The sequence below is a fragment of the Motacilla alba genome, chromosome 2 (genome assembly GCF_015832195.1).
Source record: "Motacilla alba alba isolate MOTALB_02 chromosome 2, Motacilla_alba_V1.0_pri, whole genome shotgun sequence".
Lineage (NCBI taxonomy): Eukaryota > Metazoa > Chordata > Aves > Passeriformes > Motacillidae > Motacilla > Motacilla alba.
The window spans coordinates 5,019,971-5,034,248 of record NC_052017.1 but is presented as its reverse complement, the minus strand read 5'-3'; the positions used below and the strand labels follow the sequence as shown (position 1 = coordinate 5,034,248).

The 14,278-nt window shown below is 35.9% G+C and overlaps 1 protein-coding gene across 1 annotated transcript in view; it reads right to left on the bottom strand.

Annotated features, from left to right (window-relative positions):
* Positions 1-201: 201 nt before the first annotated feature.
* The window catches only part of LOC119698016 (sodium channel protein type 5 subunit alpha-like), a 32,520-nt gene continuing 18,443 nt past the window's right edge, over positions 202-14,278 (bottom strand). The window contains exons 16-25 of the mRNA XM_038129464.1: positions 13,525-13,639; positions 12,774-12,928; positions 10,116-10,330; positions 8,567-8,654; positions 8,176-8,430; positions 7,236-7,289; positions 6,190-6,331; positions 4,132-4,232; positions 2,966-3,230; positions 202-1,628 (exon numbers count right to left, since the gene is read on the bottom strand). Of these exons, the coding sequence (XP_037985392.1) occupies positions 484-1,628; positions 2,966-3,230; positions 4,132-4,232; positions 6,190-6,331; positions 7,236-7,289; positions 8,176-8,430; positions 8,567-8,654; positions 10,116-10,330; positions 12,774-12,928; positions 13,525-13,639 (2,535 nt within the window). The 3' untranslated portion in view covers positions 202-483. The remainder of the gene's footprint in view (positions 1,629-2,965; positions 3,231-4,131; positions 4,233-6,189; positions 6,332-7,235; positions 7,290-8,175; positions 8,431-8,566; positions 8,655-10,115; positions 10,331-12,773; positions 12,929-13,524; positions 13,640-14,278) is intronic.

Sequence of the window (14,278 nt, the reverse complement as noted above, 5' to 3'; positions counted from 1 at the left end):
GGCTGATTATACTCAAGTGTCTTGAGTGAGCTCTTTTACAGAAGTGCAGTTATTACTTAATTTTGCTACAATAAAGCCTTTTTGGAAAAACTGGTTCTCCCTAAAGACATATACCTTAATCTTGTGTATATACCATATACCTTATGTCCTTGTGTATTTATAAATAAGTGCTTACAACTGATCTTTTGCAGACCTCTTCTGTAAGCACATGAACTAATACAAAAAATGACAGCTGAAAAAATTAACTCACCAACTCCAGTAGCTGAGGAAAAAAAATCCATGGTTTGATTTTCCTCTAATATTTTTTACACAGTTGTTCAAATCTTAAGTGCTTTAAGGAGCATTTGCAAATCTGAACAATTACAATACTTGAAGGATGCCAGTATTATTCTAAATGGAGAGTATTTGTGGGATCAAAGTATGGTTTCCATCTGAAAATAAGTGACATTGGTTTAATTGGAAATGCTGCAGCCAGGGGTGACCTCATGTGTCAAGCTTATTGCTGTCTGTCTCAGCAAAGCCATCATAAAATAAAGGGAGGGATATGGAAGAAGCAGGACGTAATTTATCTGCCTTCCTGCCATGATTTTCATTAAGCAGTGATTCAAGAAGACTTTGCTTGTCCTGTATTTCTCTTTCAAAGACAGCACTGTTATGTTTACAATGGTATAAGGACATACTTTCAAGAGAACGTTGTCTCAAATACCTCCTGAAGGCCCTTTGAATAACAAGAGCTGACACTTCCTCTTGTTTTCTTTTAAGGGTTGAAGAAATCGGGCTGTAACAAATTTTAGATGGATTGCCAGCTGCAATCTTTTCTTCCATGTTTAATTCAAGACTCTCCAGATCTCCAAATTCTCCCAAGACCCTCTTTGTGAGAGCCAGCAAGATATCCAAGCAGTGGATCTTATCTCCACTAACTATGGGGATGTCCATGGCTATGAGCTGGATTTTGTTGGGCTTTGGGATGCGCAAGGGGTCTGCCAGTGCATCTGCAAAGTCTGAAAGAGCAGAATAATCTATAAACTGCGTTGCCAGAGGGTCAAACTTTCCCCATGTCTCATAAAACATATCAAAGTCATCCTCACAAAGAGGATCTGTGCTCTCCTCAGTGGCAACACTGAAGTTCTCTAAAATGACAGCTATGTACATATTTACAACAATGAGAAACGATATAATGACATAGCTTACAAAATATAAAATACCAAAGCCCTTATTTACACAATTCTTTTTCTCTGTCCCTGTTACATTTAATTGGAGAGCACATTTATCAGATTCCTTTAGCACAGGGGCCAGAAGAGCATCCCAGCCAGCTGACGTGGTAATTTGGAAGAGGCAGAGAATGCTACCACAAAATGTTTGGAAGTTGAAAATGTCATCAATCCCACCCTCCAAGGGGAGACAGGCAAAGTTTGCCATGCCCACGATGGCATAAATGAACATAATCAGGAAAAGCAAAAGGCCAATGTTGACCAGGGCAGGAAGGGACATCAGCAGTGCAAAGAGAAGAGTTCGAATGCCTTTGGCTTTGCGGACTATTCTCAGGATTCGGCCAACCCGCGCCAAACGAAGAGTTCTCAAAACCGTGGGGGAGAAGAAAGATCTGAACACTTCAGAAACTCCAAGACCTTTGAAAGGAAAAGGAAAACAAAAGGTTGTCAGGTCAAGTTAGTCAAATTAATGTCTGTTTTGTTATATTCTCTGTTTAGGTGTCAGCAGCAACACTGATCACATTACACTGGCCTCAATATAAACATCATCAATTCTGAAACTGCTCGAATAAAAGCTTAGGTAAAGAAAGGAAAATTGCAATATCTTTCAATATAAAAGAGACATCAAGATTTCTGCATAGTTTGGAAGCTACGCTCTTCCAATTTTCTCTAATTTGGGGAGTGAATTTATGTATTAATTGCTCAAGTACCTAAAAATCCTTTAAAATCCATTCAGGTCTTGAGCTGGAGGCTCTGGGACTGTCTCTGAGCCACTGTCTTAGTGCTGCTTCTTCTTTAGGCCAAAGTTTAAATGTGAGACTTTGACTAATGCTTGGCACTCAAATGAGATCAGAGAAAAGCAAGAGGAAAATAAAGGACAATTGTCTGTCAGTGTGTATCCCCCATCACTCCTCATTCTGTGACCCTGCTGTCACAGTAGGGACACAGTAGCAATGCAAATGACTACAAACAGAAGAGTTAAGAAGTCATCATTTTTCTGGGTTGTACAGGATGGCAAAAGGCTACCATGCTTAGACAAGAAGCAGAGAACTCAGAGAAGCTCTTCTTTCTCATTCCTTTATGATATGATGTCACCTGAGCCTGAGCAGGAAGAACAGACAAAATAAACCAGAAACAAGAAACTAGAGCTGTATATGACCCTTTGCAGAGTCAATGATCAGCATCTAGTCTTATTTAAAGGGCCAAAACATAAAAGCAGTTTTAAAACTTTTTTCAGTCACAAATAGTGGCCCACGTTCAGTATGGTGTTGAGCAACCAAATTTTCCTGAGCTTTCCCAATCTGCAACTGGGCTCTGCCTTCTTAAGTCCTGGAAAATCAAATTAATCCCCATTTTTGACGCAAATATATTTTTAACCTGAATTTTCTTTTCCTGTGAAAACAACAGCTAATGTGACAACATGTAAATTGAAGGCATAAAATGTTAGCCAACAGTTTAAGTTCAATAACTTTAAAAAGATGTTACTAAATTAAATTAATATTCTGTTAATTCCTCAATAAAAATCGTACTGAAAAAAATTCGAAAACTCTGTTTACCTTTTAGTACTCTGCAAAAACATAAGGGAAAACAAAAATGCACCCTTTTAGAAGGAATCACTTAGCAGATAGTTTGAAATAGTACAATGGATCTGGAATTTGTTTATCAAACATATGTAGGTGGTTACTTCAAACTGGAATTTGCCTTAATATTGGTAAGAGTAAGACACGTTGCCTGACCCAGTGGTTGATACTTACTCACTATTGAAAGGATCACAACACTGAAATCAAACACGTTCCAGCCACTTCCAAAGTAGTAGTGCCTTAAGGCCAGTATTTTTAAGACACATTCTGCAGTGAATACAGCCACAAAAAAATAGTTGATTTTATTAAGAACATCCTTTGTGCCTTTGTCGTTGTTTTCTGCCATCATAACAATCATATTTAGACAGATGAAAATCACAATGGTGATGTCAAAAGCTTTGTGAGATACGATGTCAAACAGCAACCCTAGGAATGCATTCTGTGGAGAGAACAAAAACTACTTAATGGCACTTCTGAGACCCAGCCTGCATTCAAATATTAATCAGTAACTTGTGCTTAGAAAAGAAATTTAAGATAACATAAATTAACGAGCTACTAGAAGCATTTTTGGTGATTTCTTTAGACTCTCAAAGAAAACTCACCATACTTTCAGTATTTTCAGGCATCGTGCAAGCACATTGGCTTAGAATAAAATATACAGCAGGAAAACATTCAGAGTACATTGTGATTGCTCTGTTAATAGAAATACTTATTGAAGCAGATATTTCAGGATAAGCAATTCTAATTAAATGTCATAAGCAGGAAAAACTCTGAGTAGTTACCGTGCAAAGACAGGCCTGGAATTTAATTTAAGAAAATGTAAGAAATAAAGAGAGCATAAGATTATTTAAAAGCAAATAACAGCCATGGGGCATGTACTGCTCTCTATTCGTTCTAACCTGCAATAATCCAATCTAGTTGCAGAAGCAACATCATGCAAATTAAATAACCAAGATCATGTTATGAATATCAAATACTCAATATGAACTGGTTTAAAAAGTTTGTATATTTGAGCAGGTAATAAATAGGTTGTAAATATCCTTAATTAATACCCTCAAAGATGACTGTGTTGGATGGAATTTTTAAATAAAAGATATTAAAATCTAAATAGATTAAATAATAATAAATCTAAGTAAATAAATAATAGATAGATAAATATATCTAAAATTAATAAATAAATCTAAATAAACAAATCTAAATAAATAACTCTAAATAAAAAATAATAACTAAATCTAAATAGAGGGGCTCTTATGCAAGGTTTATTTGCCAATTCCTGGCTACTGAGTTTAAATATCATCCTCTTTATATCCTCTGTCATATTCTTGTTAAGGTGGCCTCACCGATGGTCTTGGGATGGGTTTTTGGGGTTTCTTGGATCCAAGTTTTTTTAGGGCATTATAGTACTTTTTCTGTTCCTCAGTCAAAAAAAGATCTTTCCCACCTAAGTAAAGAGAAAAAGCATTGTTGTTCAGATGAAGTCAAATAAGTACCTACAAATTTATGTTAAAGACAGTAAGTTACAGTTGCCATGAGTGGGACCTAAGAGAGCACAGAGACCAAATGTGTCTTCACCCTTTCTCCTTTTCCCCTTGATGTTTGATCTGATCTGGGTTGATCATGAAAGTCAAGTCCAGGCAGTGATCCCAAGTCAGTTCCCTCAAGTGTGAGAGCCTTTCTGAAGTTTTGCAAATCTATTTCCTATTTTTAAAATTACCTAAGATTCATCAAGAAGTAGAATATTTTATATTTTTGGGAAAGGCAGAAGCAGAAGTAGATTGCTGGACTAGCACGTAAATAGAGGATGATGAATAAGAATTTTGGGAGCAAATTCTATGGGAAATTCCTGGCAATGAATTTCTTATTATTATCCACACCACCTGTATTACTGAGCAATCACTTGGAATCCAGTAATCAGAAATCACTCATCATAAAAGCACTGAATGATCAGCACCCTGTACAACAAACACATAACAACAAACACATAACAATGTTCAGCAGAGCATCTGCAACTGGAACCACTCCAGTGAAACCTCTGAAAATTCTGCTTAACTTCACTACATGGGCTCTCAGTGAAAAGCCCAAAGAAACAGAAAATAAATGAAGGAGGAAAAAAAAAACAAGTCAGTTACAGTGTGTGCTAAGAAAAGAAAATAAGTGTTTCATCCACATAAACTTCTAGCAAATGTTCAATCTTATAAACTACTTAACCTTTTTATCTATTGGGATTATTGTAACTGGGACTTTGTTATAAAAGGAAATTCTTACAGTGAAGTTGGACTGCTATTCCTCACTCCCTACACATCCTTCCTCTGTCCAAATTCAGAGAACAGAAGAATTTCTTGTGGATTTTATTTCTATCTTTCTCTACCAAAGGCAGTAATGCTTTGACACTTGGTTTATAAATCAGCCTATGGAAATAATAAAATATTCCAGTACAAATTGTGTCCTCCAGTGGGAACCTTGAAATTGTAAACCTCCTGTTGGGGTCTGCTTTTCCGGTATGTTTTCAATGAACAAGATGCTTATTTGTTGTAAGACTTCCAAGTGGATTAATTAGCACAATTTCCCTCTATATTCTGGATACTTTAAACCCTTAAATGAGTCAGGACTCAATTGATAAATAAGCTTGGCACAAGGAAGGTGAAGTACTCCAGGCATAGATGACTGTTGCTTTTCTTTGCTGCATTTTCCATTCTATGATTTTGCCTTCCATTCCTTAGTGAATAACAAGAACAGGGAAGAAACAACTATGAGGAGAAAAGTGGAAGCAGTCATTGCTTCATGGGCTTTAAGCAGCCTTTAAATTTCTACACAGCCTCCTCCTGGGGTCATGGCTTGGGTCCCAGTGCAGAATTTTTCTAAAACCTCACTAAATTAATCTGTAAGTTTATTTTGTAGTTGGATGAAGTGTAGCTAGTTTTAGAAGAAGTTCTGATTAACAAGACCTTTTCAAAGTTCTTTACCAGGAAAGCAGAGGTTACTCCTTCCATGACTTTTTCTTTCAAGACTGATTAAACTGCTCACATTTGTGAGGTGTTCACTCTCAGCAAAAAGGGTTTTTCTGTTCCCCAAAGCAAATCTTCAAAGCAGAAGAAAAGATTTCCACTATCATGTAGCAAAGTCTAGGTAACTTTTTTGACATCTCTTTTCTAAAGCTACTCACAACCTCCTCGTCCTCTACTCAGAACAAATCCAGGACTTGGCAGGAAAATAGAATTCACAGGTAAAAACCTTGAGGAAGAGGGGATTCCTGTTTTCAAAATTTGGTTTGAAACATTATTATTTTAAATTTATCTAGTCAGACACTTATTTCAAAATGTCAGACCTCTAGATGTCAAGCCAGTATTCACTTAATCAAATTGGGATTACAGGAGACCATGGGTTAGACCATGTAGTACTTATCTTTTTCCTTTGCTGGTTAAAATTGCTGATAACCACTCCAATGAAAAGGTTCAGCATGAAGAAAGATCCAAAAATAATGAAGATCACAAAGAACGCGTACATGCGTAAGCGTGCTTCAAACTGTGGCTGTTGATCAATCTGTTAAAAAAAAACCAGAAAAATAATATTGCTAAAAATGAGATAATCTCAGCTCTAGCATTTCAAATTTATTATAGCTGATCTATTTATTGTCATGAAGGATAAATTTTTTCTGCACATTTATACCTTTATCTAGATGTACAAGTAGAACTGTCTTGCTCTATCTTGTTACTGTTTGTAAAGATAATGAAAAACAAAACCAAATCTTGCTCTAGCAATTTTTTTTTAGTAATAAACAAACAGTTCCAGTTAGAAGGGATCTTGTGAATGCCCTGATTAGAAAAACAGCTCAGATTAAACCTAATGGCGAATTCCCTCCTTTGGGATGCCATCCCAAGCAAGAAACAATTTAAACCAGCCACACAAGGAACAATATTTTTATTTAGCAGCTATTTAACTACAGTCAAGAGTACTGTGATGGAATGGGTGGGAAAAAAGGCAAAGTCAACTAACTATAGAAAATTTAAAACTCACTGTGCTAGTATGACAGTGAGAAACATGAAATGCAAATGGAGAAGAAATAGCGAGGGTGTCAAATGTAGGGAAGGAAACCTGAAATAACTGATAAAGCTGCAGGCTATTTCAGGTCTACTGCACATGTTTAAAAAGGAAGAGAATTTGCTTCAGAGGCACAGCCATATTCTGTTTCCAAATCAGACTCGTAAAAAATTATATATTATCTTGCCCTCTTTTTGCGTGGTATCACTCTATTGTGACCAGTTTCTTTTACCTAGGTTTCAGATATTTGGTACTTCAAGGATTATTGTTTCACCGTGTAGCTGGATACACTCATCCACTTGCATTTTTGACCCGATGTTGCAAACAAAGCTGAAAAATTAACTGTAAAGATAGAAAAGGGAAGAAGGAAAGGGAAAAGAACTAAAATTTCATTTCAGTGACATACCTCACGTGAATCCACTGCTGCATACATAATATCCATCCAACCTTTAAAAGTTGCCTGAAAGAAAATGCATTGTTTGTTACAACTAAGAAAAAATAGCTCGTGCTAATATAAATGTGTTAATAGTTGTGGAAAAAATAAGTGTGCTGTAAAAAATATGCATTAATTCTAAGATATATTTGGAAGTATGATTCACTGGAGTTTATTACAGAGAAAAAATTATCCTGAAAAGAAAACAAAATAAAAGTCATGATTCATGTCAAATGCTTTAATGCTAACTCTTGTTAAATTGAAATTTTCTATAAAAACAAAAGAACACTAAAAGTTTCAGCTTAACTAGCGAGTATAACTTAAAAGGATAAAAATAACTTCTAACAAAACAGCAGATGGTTCCATCCTGCAAATTTTATCAATCATTTTGGAGGATCTAGAGCAAAGAACTTCATCTAGAAAAGATACAGGGATAGTAGAGACTTTTTAAAAATGCCTTTCTCTCCTTTGTTGTGGTATTAGGGGGCTCAGTGAATTAGCACCCCAACACTTCAGGACATTTACAACAGAAGAAGACACAGAATTCTAAATACATTGGTCCATGAGTTTTCTTGCTTATCCACTCAGAACTAGTTAAAAAACAAGAATAACTTTAAATACAGTAACAAGCAGACTATTTCAGGCTTAGTTTGTTAATCAAAATTAAAACAGAAGTGAAATTTAAAACAAATTTGAAAAGTTGTGAAAGAGTTCTTGATTTTAACAAAAGGCTGCATGTGCCCAAGTGTTCTTTAGGAGGAGGTGAGCAGCTCATAGATGAGGAAAATATTAATGGGAGCTAAAAAATCCCCAATTTCAGTGAGATAAACAGAAGCATAGTGTGTGCATTGGTAGGGCTGCTCAACCCCTTCCTTGAGAAAAACAAAAATCAACATGTTTTTATAGAACTTACCACTTGGAGAAGAGCCAAGTATCCCATGCCAACATTATCAAAATTTACAGCACTATTTGTCCATGTCCCATTGAAGGAAATACAATCGTTTTTGCCATTAATATGATCAGTACTTTCTTGTTTGTGTGTGCATTTCCAAAATCTGCTTCCAAGCCATTTGACTCCCAGAACATTAAAGAGGAGCCAAAAGAAAACGCAGACGAGCAGAACATTGAAGATGGAGGGGATGGCTCCAAACAGTGCATTCACAACAACCTGAATGAAATTAATGAAAATAATTCATTTGAATTCAATAGATCATTTTTCCCAGAAAGCCACTGATTTTTACTTCTCCTGTCTCTATTGAAAACTGTCATCCCTATAAAAACCCAGAACCCTCCCATATCTTTACCTTTATCCCTTCAAATCTTGACAAAGCTCGTAGAGGCCGCAGTGCTCTGAAAGTCCTGAGAGATTTCAGGCTGGTCCCAGAGGAACAAGGTGAGGAATCTTCAGAAACAGAATTTTGTCCCCAGGAAACAAAGGACAGCTGTGTTCATTGAATTGGAACTGGCATCATTAAATGGCATACAAAATTTTGTTTTATTTATATTAGTAGACAATCCTAAGATGAAAGTTACAGTTTATTTCACCACTCAGTCAAATGAAGAAAATACACATTCAAAGTTATCACAATATAATTTTACCTCATTCTTTTCTAACATGTGAAAAAAGGAGGAATTAAGTCTAATTTGATTTTTTTAAAAACAGTTCATATAATTTTGTTTAATACTAGTATAACAATCAAATTGGTAGCTATGATACTTCCATACACTACCAGACCAGAAAGGACTATTCAGATAAAATACTGCCATTTTCTACATAGTTATTCTCAAAAGTGTACACAGGAATTTATTTTTGTAACTGAGGATAGGGATGTGGAAAGAAATGTTTTTAAAAAATATATCTGGTTCATTTTAGATATTTCTAAGAGAGAAATGAAGACACTAAAAATAATTTCAATAATAAGTTTTTTCACTGATCATTATTTGTCTCTTCCTTCTTATTTGAATTTGCTGCCTCAATGTTCAGCCATTGGATATTTCCATGCTTATCCTCTTTTTGGACTGCTATTTACATTAGAAAACTGCAACTGCTCAAGTATTCTTTACAAACAGTCATAATATTAGATCTTTCAGTTCAAATTTCCCAGTACTTCCCAACTTTCAATGCTGACTATCCTGAGTCTGTCAAAAGCTACTCTGATGTCACAAGTCAGTAGTTTAACTATCCTTATTCTAAAATATTTAACTTCAGAACACTCCCAGTGTGATGTTGACAAGAAAAATGTTTCATTTTTATACAGCAAGATTATAATATTTAACATTTTCTACATTCAGAGCAAATGTATATCTATTGGACAGTGCACTTATCTCACTCTTGGTGATTGCAGCATTTGTCTTTAGGGCTGTGCAAAGCAAAAGATACTTCCCTATCTTTAATTCCCTGGTAAATGATTTTTCCAACCATGCTTTTCAACTGTCTTTGCAATTTCAATTTCTTCTCCTTCAAGGAAGGAACTCTGTCTTTTTTTCTCTTTCTAAATGCCAAAATCACAGCTTTGGTTTGGGTTGGAAGGAGCCCTTAAGATCACCTAGTCCAGAATTGTCAGTAACTTCACATTTTCTAACGTCTTAATCAATTTATTTTAATTTTATTTATGATCACTAATTGAACTCTGTCTTTACAACTGAAAAAGTTTTTAGAGCCATCATGGTCCTCAATGATGGTGATGCCTAATAAAACTTCCTTCAGCAACTTCTTGATTATTGCTGACAATTTCCATTTAAAGTCCTAAACCCCCTTTTGGATTGAAGGTTTTTTAGCTTTTGGAAACTGTCTTTAAGACTTGTATTAATTCACAATCACAATTTACAGGTAGTTCTCTATATAGAAAATATCAAAAAATTAAAATGTATGACAAGCTGAGTGTAATACTTACACACACAATGATGAAGTCAAGCAAACACCAAGAATTTGTGAAATAACTGTGCAAACCAAAAGCTACCCACTTCAGAAGCATCTCCGTAAAAAAGGTGTAGGTAAATATGATATCAGCATAATCTAGGATAATTTTCACTTTCTCCCTCTTCTGCAGGTGAACATCTTCAAATGCCTGGAATTTCAGAATTCAGTTTTAAAACAGGTCAATAGTTCTATGGAAGATTATTTTTGAATTGCACAGGAATAAATAGTTTGGCTTACTATAAGCATTTCATATTAAATTATGGACAACCACCTCTTATTTTTATACTTAAATGTAAAAAGGTAAATTTTAAAATAAATACAGTCTCATTTTCACACTGATTGAAAAATCTCATACTTTCAAGTTTTTATGTTCAACACTTCAACAAATGTCTGATGAGGGTCAGTTGTGGCTAAAAAATTATGGCTTCCTGAGGTAGTTGATAATTTTGAAAGGCTTGATCTAAAATTCTTCACAAAAAAGCTTGAATTGAATGCATGAACCAGTGTCTGTCAGGCTCTGACCTTCCAAAGGAGTCATCTTGAGTCATCCTGCAGAGTTGTAATACAGACATGGAAAAATGTGACAAATACCTCACCTGGAACTGCTCATTCCTGAAGTTACACATTTTTTTCACCTAAACCTTGATTTTGAGGTTTTAGGAAAATATTTCACTGATTGCTGTCATTCACATCAGTGTTTGCTCATGTTTAAAGTATTTGCTGCCTTGTTAATTTATTTTAGAATTTTTTTTGTATTGTCAATCTATTTCCAACTGCTTTTAAAACTTTGCATTATTTCCTCACCAAGCCTTTTGTAATGTCTGTAATTTTCATTTCATCCACTTCTCCCCTGCTTTTCTGAGCATTCTTTCTGTGATCACCATCTCATTTAATTTCACTACAAGCCATGGACATGCGTGGTGGTCTGGTGCTCATTCATACTCATCCAGAAAATTTCATATCAATAAACTTTATAAACAAGCAAAAAATTGACAAGTCCCTTTCTGAAAGAGGACAAGTGTATCTTAGAAATGGGAAAGTTCTCAACACTGCAAATCACCTTTGATGGCAAGAAATTGTTATTGTTTTGTTATTTTGCACCTGGGTACCAACTAACTTTTTGTTCAACAGGACATTAAAAAAAAAATCAGTTTCCTTCCTTACTTCAGTTTGGTTCCCCATGAACACAGAGGAGCCCTCACTGGAATTCCAGGTAGGTTAGAAGATGTGGCTGGGGGTGCGTATTCTATTCCCCATCTGCCAGAGCTGGGGCAGTTATCCTTTGTTCATTGGGCAGTTTTTTCTTTATCTCTCCCACAGCCAATCCTCCCTCCAGGAGATCTCTGCTGTCCATGGCCACTGAGTGTCCCTGCATGGCTGATCAAATTCCATCATCCCATGGGGAGATGCTGCGCCCAGGGCAGGAGCCAAGCATTCCTACCTGGATCCAATCTGAGCCTGGAACAGCACAGCAGCCTTTGCCCCCTGCATTCCCAGAGGAGCAGCTTTCTTCTGCCCTGCATTCCCAGAGGGAGAGCAGGCCCATCTCCAGCAGCCCTGGAGCTGCAGAGGAAAACTCCAGCCTTGTCCTGCTCCAGCAGAACCACAGCTGGCACTGCAGGAGGGCTGAGCCACCATGGAATGGCACTGCTGCCACCACCCTGACCCATAGGGGCTCAGCTCCTGCTCTGACTCTGGCGGGGTTGTTTTGTATCACTGCATTTGTATTTTAATTTCCCTAATAAAGAACTGTTATTCCTATTCCCATATCTTTGCCTGAGAGCCCCTTAATTTCAAAATTATAATAATTTGGAGGCAGAGGGTTTACACTTTGCATTTCAAGGGAGGCTCCTGCCTTCCTCAGCAGACACCTGTCTTTTCAAACCAAGAGACCACGGAGTTCCCCTGGAGGTCTTGTCAGGAGAATTTTAAAGCAGACAGCTCAAATCTACAGTTCAGAGAACAACCTGAATGTAATGTACACAGAACTGACTTTAGTTGGAAATTCTGACATTTGCCACATAGGTCACCTTCAGACTATTAGGTTATGTTCCTTCAGCATTATATACTATTTTATTTAACAAGTTACTCTCAGTAGACAGTGAATGTACTTTCAAATAAAATAATGCTTCCCTTATTCTTCAGTAGAAATGGAATATGATCAGAGTAACAATGAAACATTACCTCACCTACCAATTTACAGCCACCTTCACTTTTGGCTTCTGATCATAATGTTTGGATGATATTCAATCTACATTTATACTGAGTAGCTAGTTTGCATTACAAATTTAGAAGTGCTATTATTTTTTTCAAGCTTTCCCAAGTAATTTCAGACTCTGGTTTAGCCTTGTAATTAACACAGAACTGTAAAGAACTATGTTAAAAGAAGAACTGTGATTCCAAATATTTAAATCCATCTATTTAAATATCTTATCCAAGTGGAGGAAAGCATTATAACTTTTAAAGGTTATATTTATTACACTCTTGTCCCTCCCTGGGGAAAGGAATGTCAGAGCAGAAGAAATCAATTCAATACTATTCCTTAACTGACAACAATTAATTCAAAAGTGGAGAAATGAAATAAAATTTACCAGTGCTGCGCTGCTCAATACAATCATAAAAACCATAAAATATTCAAACCCGCTATGGTTCACGATTCTGTAGCAGGTTTTTCTAAAGTTCCACCAAGTTCTGCCTGGAAACTTCGTGGTATCCACTACACAACATGGGAAACACTCAACGCAACCTGAAAAGAGAGAGAACAGCATATTGGTTCAATGGAAAATGTTGAGATACAGATTTAAAAAGTATAAAACATCTAAAAAAGGCCTTTTACATATTATGGGAAGAATGTGCTCTTTTATCTATGAGGTGATGCTATTATTGAAATGATCTGAAGCTAAAGACAAGAAAAAATTTTTATGCCAAAATAATCTCTTTTAATAGACATCTTTTTGTGTCCTGCAGAAAGGTTTGTGGGCACAAAAGATGCCTTTACTTCTTTCTAAAAATGTGCTTATTTTCTGCATTTTCCCCTTTTTTATTTTGAAAAGAGATATTACCTTACTAGCAGGTCAGTAAATTATTATTTTTACTAAGTATTTCATTTTATTGCACTGTAGAGACATTATATCTGGACTCTGTTCACTACCCTGTGGCAGAAACACTCTTCATTATCCTGTAAAGGCAGCAGGATTGAACCAACAGAGTCTAAGGAGAAGTTCAAGTGATCAAAGGCAGATATCCACAGTTCCTACTAATCTGGACATGCTCCAAATAGATGTTTTTGAACACTGGTTCATTTAGGATTAGTGCAATACCAAGGAAAAAAAAGACTCTTACTTTCTATACAGCAGTCCTTAGGCAGCTGGGAGTTTTTAGTCTGGGAAAACATCTCCAGAAGAGCCACTGGGTCCACAGTGCTGGCTTCAGAAAAGCTACGAACAGAATGATATTTCTGCAGAGAAGAATTTAAGAAATAAAGAATTTAGGAATTTAGGAAAAGAATTTATTTGTTTTTCATTAACAAGGTTAACAAACCTAAAATGAATGAAAATTATCATCTCCTCTCCATCCCTAAAATAAATTTGTAGCGTGTAAATTATCTTTCTGTTGCTGAACTACCAAAATAAATTATAAATAATAGGACAGAACTAGCCAATCCCTACTTTTTGTTTCCATCACTTTATTTTAACAAGTTTCTTGGTTTCTTTTAGTTATCTACAGTGGACTTGAAGGAAGGGAAATGTTTAGAAAATATTATATTATGCTACGGTTTTAGAGAAAACTTTGATTTTTTCAGGCCAATCCATTTTTAGAGATACAAATCATGTCTCAAAAGGCTTGAAGAGGAGTAGGTCCAACATATTAATACAAAGTGATAAAATGTATAATTACCTCTTTTTGATCTTTCTTTGGGTGTGTTCCTGTGAAAGCATTTGCAGTTTCAGAAGTCCCAGAACTCTGATTGAAGCTGTTTGAATTCCGCCACTGTTCTCTGTGTCTTAATTTGTCTCCCTGCATGAAATGATGCAAATCAGTTGATTTTCCACTTTTTTTTTTCCTGACAGTCATTCTTGAAAGGCAAAATTATTTC